At 43.6% G+C, this 13,596-nt stretch overlaps 1 protein-coding gene across 1 annotated transcript in view; it reads left to right on the top strand.

The window, feature by feature from the left end:
• The window catches only part of MAP4K4 (mitogen-activated protein kinase kinase kinase kinase 4), an 85,013-nt gene that overhangs the window by 43,222 nt on the left and 28,195 nt on the right, over positions 1–13,596 (top strand). The window contains exons 11-14 of the mRNA XM_010154379.1: positions 5,830–5,991; positions 8,098–8,184; positions 8,954–9,073; positions 12,420–12,581. Coding sequence (XP_010152681.1) covers positions 5,830–5,991; positions 8,098–8,184; positions 8,954–9,073; positions 12,420–12,581 — 531 coding nt within the window. The remainder of the gene's footprint in view (positions 1–5,829; positions 5,992–8,097; positions 8,185–8,953; positions 9,074–12,419; positions 12,582–13,596) is intronic.

The following is a 13,596-nucleotide window of genomic DNA, read 5'->3' as shown; positions in this document are numbered from 1 at the left end:
CCTCTTTAATCTCCAAGGTTCTGCAGGTGGTACTTTTTTGGCAAGGAAGGGAATTACAATTCAATTATCTAGTTCATTCAACTTTAACAATCGGCGCAAACCTTAAAATCTGAAATTTCTTTTTAAAATAAAGGAGATGCTGCTGGTAGGAATGGAAACAAAGCAGTGCCCCTCTTTGCTGCACAAGGTTGAACTTTTTAGGAAGGTTGCAAAAATAATATTTAATGAGCAATTAAAAAGAAAAGGCAGTCACCTGAAAGTTAGGTTTAATCAGTCCAGCTTTTTAAAACACAAGCCAGAAGTTTCGGCAGCTATGAGTCGGCATGTTACGTAGGTTGGTGTGTTACTGAATGAGGTTACGCAGTAACCGCGTAAGGTTTGTAAGAGAAAAGATTTTACCTTTCATTGAGTCTATAACCTCAGCCTGGTTCCCTTAGAAACATAAATATGAATGATGAGCTATAAAGGTTTCCTTTTGTAGGTGGTGGGGTGGGCATATTGTTCTTAAAGTGAATTAAAAAAAGGCTTACATTCAGTTTTCAAAAAATACCGCATTTAGTTCCTTGTGTCTGGTGTTGGAAAAACGTATGATCCCAAGTGAGTTTTAAGAAAACAAGAGCCAAAACAAGCTCTTTGAGAGGGGGGAAGGGTGGTTAGACACATATTTAGATAAACATCAGTGTTGTGACACAATTGAAGGCCAAAATATTGAAATGTGCTCACTTTGTCCTTAACTCACCCCCCTGCTTTGAGGAAGCCAGTAAACAATGAAAAACTTGGTAACGTGAGTTAAGATGAGTGCCAGGCATGGAATCTCTGGGCTTCCATCAGTTTGTTGACATTTTTACCAAGCCTTGCCTCCTTGTAACTTTTCCTTCTGTAGAGTAAATGTGCGTTTGGGTATACCTGTTTAACATTCTTTGGGAATAGTTTTATGCATTGGATAATCTCCCTGGACAAGTTGCTTATGCTTCCCCTCTCTTCTCCCCCTCCCCGCTTCCTAAATTAAAATTGAGGGCTTGTTCTTACAATGCTGGCACAGAGCCTAGACGGTTTTGACCGACACTGCAGCAGGAACGGTGTTTAGGACATCTGCCAAAAACTGTAATTCTCAGCAGTATTATTCGAGAAAAGATTACTTTTTAAAAGGTATATAGGTGACTTCTAAAACTCGTTGTTGCAGGAACCTTGTAATTTGTGTATTACTTAGAAGGTGGAAATGATGTGTGGTCAAAGTGCGTGAAATTACCTGAAGCATTTTGGGAAGGGGATTATTTGTCCTCCCCCTGACCCTCCTTTAAAAATCATATAAAGACTTGTTACATGAATGTCAGCTATATGATGTACAGGTGTTTAGATGGTTAAAGCAAGAAATCTGAGCTGTTCCTGGCTGTTCTAACATGCGTCTGTGTTTCTGTTCAGCAACATGGAGACGCCAGTGCTCAGTGCGATGGGTATCGAAAGGCCATTTGAGTTTGTTCTTTGCAAGACTGAGTCTGGTTTGGGAAATTCAGGATTAGCTGTGCTGGAATCCCATTCTGTGTGGACCTCCACAGTTCAGGATAACTTCATTGAATGGTCTCTCTGACCCCGATTATGAGAACTTTTGAAGTGGTAGGTTATAACTCCATTGGCAAGTAGTACAGTCCAGTAGGAGCAGATTTGTGGAGCACAATGATTAAAGTGCTGAGGACCCAGAGACTCCTCTCCACATGATTTAAGACAGGAGGAATTTCTTTGGGTTAGCTGAGGTCTAGACTGCCTGCCTGCTTGTGGTTGGAGTGCCTCTGCCTTTTTAATTCCATCCAAAAGGAGTGGTTGGCACTCCAAGACATCTTCAAAATATGAAAGAAAACGTGGTAAGGGAAGATGATTGGATGATTCACTTCAAAAGAGCACTCCTGATCCGAACCAAGATGCTAATGTAGATGTACCTGCGGGCGATTTTTGTCAGGGCTTTGTTTCTTTTAGGAAGGGGAGATTATTCCTATCTACTCAATTTGAATTGCTTGCAGTTTGGTTTGGTACTGACTAAGAAGTTCTACTTCTGGTTTGTCTCTAGTGTGGGCAAAGCAAAAGTCTCTTTATTAATCTTTCCAATCCTCTTCCTAAGCTGATACCAGGCTACCTAACTCTTTGGGAAAGAAATCAGTATTACACGTATTTATCAGCTTGCATCTGAATACAAGGCAGAGTAATAATATTTGATGCATGTAAAATTCAGAGGGTCTGTATTTCTCTTAAGCAACTCACTGTATGAACAAGGTCCTGAATTTGTTGGTATACACCAACTGCATGTGTAGTTGCATTGCCCCCTCCTGGTAACTCGTGCTCTACTGCATGGTCTTCCAGTTTGGAGATGTTGGGCACCATTATGAGATTGTCGTCAATACACACTAAAACTGGACCAGGAGCCAAGAGTATTGACACTGTATTTTCTGTATGGTGGGTGGTGGTGGTGGCATGGTAAATGCCAGTTTTGTAAAACATGGAAATTTGAGGCTGTATGGGCTCTGCCAGAATTCTCTTTTGGCATCTCTGAAATGTCTTTAAACAGTTCCTGCCCTTACATTCTGGTTAACAGTTAGCTCCTTGAAAACAAGCTTTTCATCTGACATGTACAAGAAAGTTGGTAATACCACATCCAGCTAAATAAGATCTGGATACGCATCCACAATTGCAGTGAATCCAGATCAATACCTGCTGTCTATTGGGCAACAGCGTTCTACATCAGGTTTTTCCATAGTGCATGATAAGAATTGTAATACCTAATGATCACACTTAGTAAATTCCGAAGCCCAAGTTTCATAAACAAAGCTGACATTGGCTATAACTTACAGTTTTCCGTGTCCCCTCCTTTGGGCAAGTCTGAGGAACACGGTGACCAGGGCTTTGGTGTGTCCTCGTGGAAGAGTTGCGAGAGGCAGTCAGGAAGGTGACGTTGTGCGAACAGAAAGATGGTAGGAAGTCTGCTAAAGGGATGCTTCTGAAGCCAGCTTGGATCAATGACGGCTCGCCACCAAGCAGCTTTGCCATTGCTTTGGCAAGATGTGGATAAGGACCCAGGATATACTTGTCGCTGCAGGTTGCCTTTCCCTGGGCTTGTTAGAAGTGAATTCCACTTTGTCAGCAGGCAGTGCTCCGACGCTCAGTTTTTAAAGGCCACGTGCAAAGAAGTGAAACTTTTCTCTTATGGCTAGGGCTGGGAATAAGCGGATCGTGGAGGTTGGTTTTGTGTGCTCCTGCAGTGCTGGGTGCCTCCCTTCCCACCTGCCTGGTGAGGGGCTGAAGTGGTGTCTGATGGGAAGGTGGAAGAGGCGCCGAGAGACGCCCATCTCTCTGTGTACTTTGGCACGAGGTCAATACCACATTTGGAGATCTGACTTAAATGGACGCTGGTGGCAGAGACTCCTTTTTCTTTTGCTGACTAATACGTATCTACTGCCAGTGCTGAGCTAGCAAACAGGCTCAAGGTTTGCTTAAAAATCTCATCTTTTAACAGCTGATTTTGTTTATTTTATAATGACATGGGAAATGAGCTTTCTTGGTCCATTTGTAACTTACTTTTCTCATATTAAGTTCAGCTACTTATAATTATTGCTGAATACTTCTCCATTGATTCAAGAAGCGATGAATTTGTTTCATCCGAAAGAACTAAGCTCTGCCCATCTTCCTTGTAGTGAAGATCATGCCATCTCAAGATCTGTGAGATACACACTTAACAATGTCAACACAATATTGTTAGACAGACAGGCTTCATATGTTTAAGAAGCGTTTGAGCTGGTAAATAGGCATATTAACCAGTCAGCAGTGTGCTGTCTCTTGCATCCTCAGGGCAACAGAATTACTGTACTTCACATCGTAGTTTTCTTAAACAAAGAGCCTGTCAGACTTGATTAGCCAAAAGGCACTTGAATATATTGACTTAAATATAGAAATTGTTTGACACAGATTCGTATATTCAGGAATGAAAGTGCCAACTTAATCCTTTTACAGTGCTTAAAAAATGAAGGAGGGGAAGCAGTGAAACCTATGAAATGCACCGCGTGCCATAGCTGCCTTGCAGCACTTTTGCTATTTTTATGTCTACGTTCATGGAAGAGAGCTTGCTTAAGCAAGAGAGAAGTGGCTGGTGGATGTGTTTAGTTAGGGGAGGAGATGCAAAAGCAAGGAAGCTGTGTTTCTGAGAAGATACTGGGGGAGGAGGAGGGCTGGGGAGGAGGCTAGGAAAGAGCTTATGTCTTGTGGCACGGGAAGGTGGTAGTGAACCCAGGATGACATGCTGGGACAGGAAGGAAGGCATCATATTTACAGAGTGGGTGTATTTGAACAGTGGTCTTCAAGAAAGTTGCATCTTTTGCAAAACTGTAGCTAGTTAAAGAGAATCAGAAAGCCGCCGGTTTTATTTAAGTAGTACTCATTCTTAACCATATTTTTTTCCCCAGGGCTGCTTCTCCAATGCTATGTCAGTATCGATCCCAGAAGATGGAAAAGACTGTTGAGCTTTCAGTTATTTCATAGTCATGCAGGGTGATATGCCGAGCAGAGAGAGTTCATCCCGTGAAGTAACACGGGGAGTGCAGGTTGGCCTTTGCTTGTTCAGCTGAGCACAGCTATGAAATGCACACCAGTAACTGGGTTTGTGAACCCAAATGAAAGCTTAGTCCGAGCACTCTTGCAAGACTGTTTGGAGTTTGCTTAAGACTGGCAAATCTGTGGCAGCTTTGCTTCGACAGAAATTGGTGATAGTAGTAACCTTAACCTAAATGTGCGAAGGAGTAACAGATAGTGGTTTTCATTTTGTTCTTGGGACTTGAGAGTTCTTTTTTTGGTTTAAATTTCTTCTATTATTTTTCAGCGTATTATAGAAATCTATAGTGGAAGTAGAGATATTCCTAGTTGATGGTTGAACAGGAGACAGCTGGGTCTTTTGACACTTAGGCAGTTGTGGGAGGCTGCCTGGGATTTGGAGGTAGGTGGAGTAACTGGGTGCTTCTGTAGAAGTGCAGGAAGAGTTGGTCACGACTGTATGGGCATAAAAGTCATATGTGGTACTCTAGACATAAATGAGTCAGTCCACACTTTCTAGAGCTGTGTTCCAGGTTCTTTTCAGCCTTGAGCAGACTTAGCAGCACCAGGTTGTATTTGGGTTATGCGTGAAAGCTTATCTGTGTAAGTGTAAAAGCTTAGATCAGCCGTTTTCCCCCTTTTAAATACAGGTGCTTTTTGATGTTCTGGGCGGGGCTGAGGTGCTGTTGGTCAGCCTTCCTTGTCTCTTAGGCAAAGTTTTGGGCAGCGCATTAAATGAAGCGTGGTTGTTGGGCCAACACCACCAAATTCTTAGCAGACCATGAATTGTGTTAAGAGAGAGGCGGCTCACTGAAAGCTCAGATGGTGTCATTTGGGTTTTAGCTGATCCGCTGGGGCTGATAATTCCCTTTTGGCAACACTTAGGTAATGTGTTGAAGTCAAGAAAATTGTCACTGATTAAAATTTGAGTTCAACAGTTGTTCGAAGACGGAGATTTCAGTGTGAACCTCTCTTGAAGAGCAACAGTGAGCTTCCACACCTCGGTTGTCCGGAATATGGCCCGTGACTTTGTGTGTATGCGTGAAGAAACCAGAGAGTAAGCGAGGCTGCTTTTAGGGATAGCTGTGTGCTGGGTATGAGTTCGTTTCCTGGTAGAACACTTGCATAAAGTGTTTTGTCACCCAGTTGCAGAGCTTGCCAGTCCTGGTAAATCCCTCTCTTGACAGCAGAAAACAACCCCACCTCTTTCTTTGATAACAACAGAAGTAAAACTTTGTGGTTTCTTTTCCCTTTTTGTAGCAACAAAGAAGAGAACGGGAAGCTCGAAGGCAACAAGAGCGTGAGCAAAGGCGGAGAGAGCAGGAAGAGAAGAGACGTCTGGAAGAAATGGAGAGGAGGCGTAAGGAAGAGGAAGAGAGAAGAAGAGCAGAGGAGGAAAAGAGGAGGGTAGAAAGGGAGCAGGTGAGTCCATGATACAGATGCATGCACAATAGGTCTGCTTCGTCTAAATTCTGATTTAATTTTTTAAAAATTAGCACGCCTAAAGCAGCTTAGAGGCAACCTAACACTGACCCTTTCATCTCTGTTGCCTCTGACAGCAAACGCACTAACATAGGTCGTAGGGCTTTATGGAAAATTCTGGCAGCCTCAATATTCCCTCAAAAAAGAAGTCTTGTTGCAGTACTCATTCTAAATTCAGCTTGTGCCCTGGGCTTGGCTGAAAACCATCGGAATTGGCAAAATTATCACTGGGGCTGAAAATTGTTTCTAGGCTGGTCTTGCTGGATCAGTGGTTCCTGCAGGACATGCCCCTGTTCAGAAGACCTCCCAGAGAAGGGCAGCTCTATTGTGTGTCAGCTTCTGGCACCCAAAATTGGTCAGAGGCTTGTCAATAAACTTGGAATATTCTGAATTTGAGATGGAACCTTTGAGCTGCAGAGAGTTTTCCTTCCTAAAACTTAAGTATGCAACCTCTTTCTGTCTTACCCTGTCTAAAATCAGATCTAATAATGTATACCAGTTCAGGCAGCAATTACATTCTAAGTTGTGTCAATGTGCCCTTATTACATTGAAAATACAGGTGAGAAAGCTTTTAAACTGTGAATTTCAGCTGCTATATTTATGCATGAAATCTGCATGTTTTAAAATCCTTTAAAAACTTTAATCAGGGTGATAATCAGGGTAATAATTATTGTGCATGTATTGCAGAATACTGTTCCCGAGTAAAGGGCCAAAACTACCGTCCTAGAGGCTGATCGTAAATTTCCCATTAACTTCAGGAATGCTGGTTTTGGCCTGATATACTTTAATTTTTATCTTACGCAAAATCGTGGTGTTACTGAGGAATTTTATTGTGTTTGTATATGTTTCAAAGACTTTTGAGTGAAAAGGAGAGAAGACTAACCAATGGGGATAAATATATGGAAAAATCTCTAATTACAGCACAGCAATTTGCTTTTGGGCAGACACCGGATATTCCCCCAGCTGCTTTTCAAACTGTTGAAATGCTGATTACTCACAGTGCCAATAATGAAAAATGGTTAATTGATGTGGCCAAGCTGAACCACTCTGATTTGATTGTTCTTTTTTTTTTTTTTTTTAATTGGAAGAAAAGACATGCCCCCTCTTAGCATTTTTGTTCACCCAAACTATGGCTCAGCCAGTGTGCGTAACAACAGTGTAGTGTATCTCATCAACGTGTCACAAGACTTTCTGTAGCTCCCATCACTCTATCACTGATCCATTGATTTCTTTATGCATACACTGTAAACGCGTGCGTGTGCTTGTGTGTGTGCGCATGCACGTGTTACATACTTCCATTAATTGCATGATAGGATGTCTCCAGCTTTGGGTTTGGTACTTCAGAGTTTGGGTTGTTCTAGGGATTCAGGCGAAGCAGCAGGTAAACCTCTCGCCCTGTTGAGGCTGCAGGCGAAGAGATGGCTAGATCGCAAGAGCAAGCACGTTTGGTCTAATCCCTGTTTCCTGGTGGATGTTTGTTTGTGTCATAACCATCGCATAATTCAGCAAGGCTGGCGGCGTCCGCTCAGGAGAAGCTTCTGGTGAGGGTGGCAGGGGAGACGGCAGGGCAGGTCCCAACTGCACTTGGCAGGGCCCCTCTGGGGGGAGCTTGCTCCAGGTCTGCCTAGACTAAGCCTGGCTCTAGCTGTTGCTAACAGTTCATTGCACCAGTGCAACAAACTAATGTTTAATACAACTTGCATGTGACTTTGTGTTGGCTGTGTTGAGTCAGACTTGCTGTGTTTTAACTTTCCAAAACCTTCAAGTACATTTTGCTGCTTCTTGAAACCACTTCCAAAATACTTAAAACGAGCTCTGGCCTGTGCCGGCAACATTTGCAGGAAATCTAAATTTCAGAACGGAAGGGGCCAAAATTCGATGCTCAGGAGGCAGGGCTTTCTAAATTGTTCTGCAGGCACTAATCCACCCTGAAGTGTGTTTCTCATTAAAAGATGAACTGGGGAAGTAGCGTGTGGTGTTCCACCCAGGGGGTTCTGATGCATTCCTTTTGAATAAATTTATTGCTGGGTAATTTCTATGTGACAGGAGTATATCAGGCGACAGCTAGAAGAGGAGCAGCGGCACTTGGAAATTCTACAGCAGCAGCTGCTCCAGGAGCAGGCCATGTTACTGGTAAAGCACTGTATCTGTTTTGTTCAGTAGCTATAGGATCCATATCCAGCCAGTCTTAGGCTTCCCTCAGTCGGGCACAGCTGCACTGACAGTATGACAACAAAGGAGCTGGATTAAAAGGCCATTTATGCTAGCGTCGTGGGCTGACAGGCACATACGAGAAGTGCTGTATGGTCACACTGCTTTCTGGGCAGTAAGAGGAGGCTTTATGTTAAAGTGGAACAGTTCTGGTGTGGTGGTCGAGTTTCTGAACAGACCTTGGCATTCAGTGAAGAACTGGAGTGCTTATGTTGCAGATCAAAAGCACGCATGATATGTAAATCCACCCCGGGATACAATGGCCTAGTGTTGGTCTAAATCATTGTTTTAGGAACTTTACACTGGATTTAGTATAAATAACACTTTTTTTTTTCCTTTAATAAAACCCAGTTTTGACATAACTCTCCAATCGTGTCAAGCTTAGCAGTACGCTCTCAACTTTCCCAACACGAGACACATGCCATATTGGTCTAACTTAGCTTTTCAGCTATACTTTAACAATGAAATAAACAAACCAAATCCCCCCCAAAAAGGCAACGACAACAACCAGAAAGGTGCATTTTTAATGGGATGGATAGGGACACATCCACCGTACAGTCAGTGTCATGTCTTGAATTCCTCACGTGTTCTCTCAAAGGAATACAGATGGCGAGAGATGGAGGAGCACCGACAGGCTGAGCGACTCCAGCGCCAGTTGCAGCAGGAGCAGGCCTACCTCCTGTCGCTGCAGCACGATCACAGGCGGCAGCAGCAGCAGCAGCAGCAACAGCAGCAGCAAGAAAGGAATAAACAAAGTTATCATACCCCTGAGCCAAAATCCCACTATGAGCCTGCTGAAAGAGCGCGTGAGGTAAGTCCTGCTTGTGGGTGGTAATCTGTTACCTGCCCCTGCCTCTTGGCATCATGGTGATAGTGGTTATGCTGTAGTACACTCAGAGGCCGAAGTGTCACTCATAAGGGGCAGGATATTTTGTAAATGTTGGCCACTACTTTCCAAACCCCAGGGGTACTTCTGAGTGCTTCTGCTGCAGTCATTGGAGTCCGGAGTTTTGAGGTATAAAGGATGGAAAGAAGTCCTGGAAGGCAGCAGGCTGAGGGGTCCTGGTTTTGGAAGCATCGCATCAGGAAGCTAATCTCATCTGCACTTCATCAGACATGTTTTCACAGGAAGCATTGGTTCAGTTGGTAATCTGTGTCTCTGGCAAATACTGGCAATTGGAAATTGGGAGGCATTTGGAAAGCATCAGCCTAGAAGGGATGCTTGCACACCACACCTGTTCACACATTTGGTGCCTTAGCCCATGCTCTTGGAAATTTCCTTTTCCTGAACACAAACCTGAATTTCATTAGTTTCAGTTTTGAAGCATTAGGTATTCTCTTCTGATATTACATCTTGTCTTATGAAAGCCTGTGCTGCTGCCTTCTTGGACTTCGGTCACTCACAAGTCGATCTCAAGTCATCGGAGTGCTGTTTGTTTCCGTGGGTGGTCCCCTGTCTTCATTGGTCCACGGGTAACATTGCGAAGGAGGTAATTGCCTCTTGGATGTGTGCTTGGCTCTCTTTCAGTGGTCTTATTCTTATGTTTCCCTTGAGCACCACACTGCCCACAGACCACTAGACTGGGTAATACTGTCAAAACTCTTAATAGCATTCGTCACCAGCATGTGGGAACTAGATAAATACATTTTTGGAACAAGAACAGAAAAAATCCTTGAGGCCGTTGAACGTGATAAAATAGCTTTCGGTCCACCTTTGTCCAGCAGTGCTTCGCTGCCTTTGAAGTGTTGCTGTTTGGGCTTGGTGAGCACCAACTCATTTTCTTGTAGATGCTGTTGTCCAAGTTTTCATAAACCATGTTTGTGCTATCTCATCCATTCCTCTTGGTGGTTGAACTATCTGGTACATCTCTCTCTCCTGTAAGAAGTTCAGACTTGTCCAGTATGTGGTGGTGCAGGCATGAACCCAACCCTCCTGGCCTTGCTCCTGGCCCTGCTCCTGGCCCGCCTCGGTGAAAGCACGGTGTCAGTCCAGCACTCCCGTCCAACCTGAAGGCTGGCTTTAGAGGGATGAAGAACCGTCTGTTCCTCATCTCCTATTTTCCTTTCAGAGCTGAAAAGGAAAGAAACTCCTCAAGATTCAAAGTGTTACGTCCTTTAGCAGAACTACTGACTCAGCTCATTTTCTGTTGTGGTCTTTTTCTTTTGTAATTGCTCAAGCTGGAAGGGGTAGAGTGAAGGCACAGAGAAACTGTATTAGTAGTCAGATCTTCCCAGAGATTGCTGTGTATGTGTGGTGGAAGTATAGCCATGTTATCTCAGTGCCTGGCAGAGGGAGCAACACCAGTTAATCTTAGAAGTAGGCATGAACTCTAAGGTCATTCTTGATGTTGGAATTGGAGCGAGTGTTCTGTGCCTCATACTTTCAGGTATACAGTTCTTCAGAGAAGATCCCCACCTGGGGAGGTGCTGAACCATTGGGATGATAAGCCAAAGTGGGTGATCTTTCCTGTTCCAGCAAAGTCTAATGGGGATTAGTTGTTGTTTTTTTTTTTCTTTTTCCCCCCCATTCCAGCGGCAATGGGAATATAAGGAAAACGACTTCTAAGATTGACTTTGGGAAACAGGGAGAAGATTAGGGCAAGAAACAAGGCTTAATACCATTTTCTGATCCAGACAGATGACTGGAACATGGCCTGTTTCTGTCCAGGGATGAACTGGTTGTCTCCTTCCCACTTCTTGCCTAGTTTTAAGGACTTGTGGCTCATGCAGTTCGTGTGGTTTGTGGAGGAAGCCTCCTATCATCTACAGCTAGAGACATGAAAGCCTTTTCCTTCAGACAGAAGGACTTAGGGCTTTTCCTTGCTCTATTCATAACAAGGAGTCTGGCCTGTTTCTTAAACTGTAAAGGATGACTTGTGAAGTGATTGTATGGTGAAGATCCTTGTCTCCATTATCGGTGTATTTTGTGTAGACCTAGCAGAAGCTTGCCTGCTTATTCCCACAGGCAAACTGTTACTGTCCTGAAATTTTGGAAAGCAGATGCAGGTTGGGTTTGTAAAGCATTCCAGCTAAGGAGTCCTGGAAACTTGCCTCTGTCTTCTGACTTGGGCATATGAACAGCCAGTCTCTCCAGACCATCACTGCTAGGGAACAATTAGGAAACCACCCCACTACTGGTTTTGTGCTTCAGGCACAAGGGTTAAAGCAAATCTTGTGAGCAGCATTGCAACAAATGAAATCAGCCCAAGCTGCCAGTTTGATCTTCCGACGCTTTGATAAAGTGCTGGGAGTTCAGTGTTCCTCAGCGGCAGCTCCCCTGGCAGAAATGCACACACTGCCCTGACTCCAGCAACAGGCCATCTGAGGGAATGGACAGATAAGTCCTTTCTGCCTGGAGCCTCCCTCCGTGTCTCAGCCGTCATACCGCTCGCTTTGTTCGCAGTCCGTAGGCCCTTGAAGAGGAGACATTCATGCATGGGGACCTTGCTTGATGTTGACTGAGCACCTCCTGATTTAGTCTTCCCCTCGAAAAGCTCTCTAGGTTAGCGTACAATCACTTCTTCATGTCCTTGAGAACCAGGAACAAGCTGCTGGGGCTGTTCTCTGCAGTCTGTGAGGTCATTTTGGGACTATCTGATAAGAGAGAGGATGACCGGTCCTACAGTTTCATACCCAAAGCTAAACAGCTTCCAGTATTACCAGGTAGAGAAGCATATATCCTACCTCATCTTGCACTGCCAGAGAGACAAGCACAGGAGAGCAGATAGTTAAATAACGTTGGCTGAGTAAGGTGGGTAACTACACTAAGGGATAGCAACACTTCTGTATTGTAAAGTTGTTTCTGTTTTCATATATCTTTTTTATTGTCTGTGAAGAAAATAGTGAGCAAAATACTGTAAGTAGTCTAGGCAGAAAGAACCCTCATAATGGACTTTCATCACATCACTTTATGTCTTACCGCCTGCTGTAACCTCTTTCCTGGTGTGGATTTTCCATTTTGGCTTACTTGCCACTTTGGTGCAGTTCATTCTGTGTTTTACATTGCTGGTGAAAGCGGTAAGGAAAAAAAAAAAACCTGCCAAGCCCCAAACGTGTTTGGTTTTTTTATGGGTTAGGAAAGGTGGTAGTCACCTTCATATTTCTACTGTAATTGATTTTATTGACTCCAGGCTTAACATCCATTTATTTTGACCTAGGTGGAAGAGAGATTTAGAAAAACTAATCAGGGCTCCCCTGAAGCACAGTCTAAGCAGATGGGCAAAGTGTTGGAGCCACCAGTGCCTTCAAGATCAGAGTCCTTTTCCAATGGAAACTCAGAACCTGCTCAGCCTGCCCTGCAGAGGCCGATGGAGCCCCAGGTAAGTACCCAGGGAAATCTCAGTGAGCCTGGAGGAAGTGCAGAAGCCCCAACATGTTTCATTCAGATCTGCAGATCTGGGCACATAGCAAGTATTATGTAAAGGGTAGCGCTGCTACACAAAGCAGTTTATTTGCTTTTGGGTCTGGTTTTGCTTATTTTATTGATAAACCAATAGATTTGTGGTTTTGGTGTGTAGGTTGTTTTTTTAATATTAGAATTACATTATAACTGTTGCATTCCATTATTATTCGTGCAACAGAGGAATGGTGGGCTAAACACTGGTGACAGTTGCAGTACGCTTTTACAATTCAGAATTTGATCTGTGCAAGGTATTTACTACCAAAGAGGATGCTCAGGAAAGAAGTGAGCTGGCTTAGTTTTTAAATTCTTCTGGAAAAAGCTAACTAAACAAGTGGGCTTTAATAGTATGAGCTCTGCTTCGAAGGGATTTACAAAACATTACTAAGAAAAGCAAGTTTGTTGTCAGTAGGCTTACAGTTGCTAAATAGAGCTCTGTACCACCCCTAGAAAATCAAAAAGAGGTTGAAACCATTGAGCTGCGTGGCTGCGGTCATTCTGCCGTTTTCTAACAGAAAAGTACCTCCAGCTCTTGGTTTCTGTATCTCGTAGGAATTACAGCATGGATTTATAAAGTAACCTTTGTCTAAAACTTAGATGTAGCCCTTAAATTCTGAGTGATTTAGATATGCTAAAATAAACAGTGTAGGTCTGCATTCAGTTCCTCTGTTTCCATGCAGAATTTTCTTCTTCTAAATTAAGTCTGCTGATGACAGTGCAAGCTAAAACCGTCTCAGATTGTGACTAGGTATTGCAACTCAGTTGCACTCAAGGAGAATTTGAGCAGACGGGAGAGTGGGAGAAATCAGGACAGAACTTCATCTCTTACTCATTAATTCCTGGCTTTTATTCAAACCTCTATGACTATTTCAAAATATTGGACTTGTATCTTCATGCTCTCTGTGCCAGTTACTTTTAAAGTCTGAGTCTTCCAC

This window comes from Eurypyga helias, unplaced genomic scaffold (genome assembly GCF_000690775.1).
Source record: "Eurypyga helias isolate BGI_N326 unplaced genomic scaffold, ASM69077v1 scaffold9066, whole genome shotgun sequence".
Taxonomy (NCBI): domain Eukaryota; kingdom Metazoa; phylum Chordata; class Aves; order Eurypygiformes; family Eurypygidae; genus Eurypyga; species Eurypyga helias.
The sequence above is the reverse complement of the archived record's forward strand: the minus strand, read 5'-3'. Positions and strand labels throughout refer to the sequence as shown.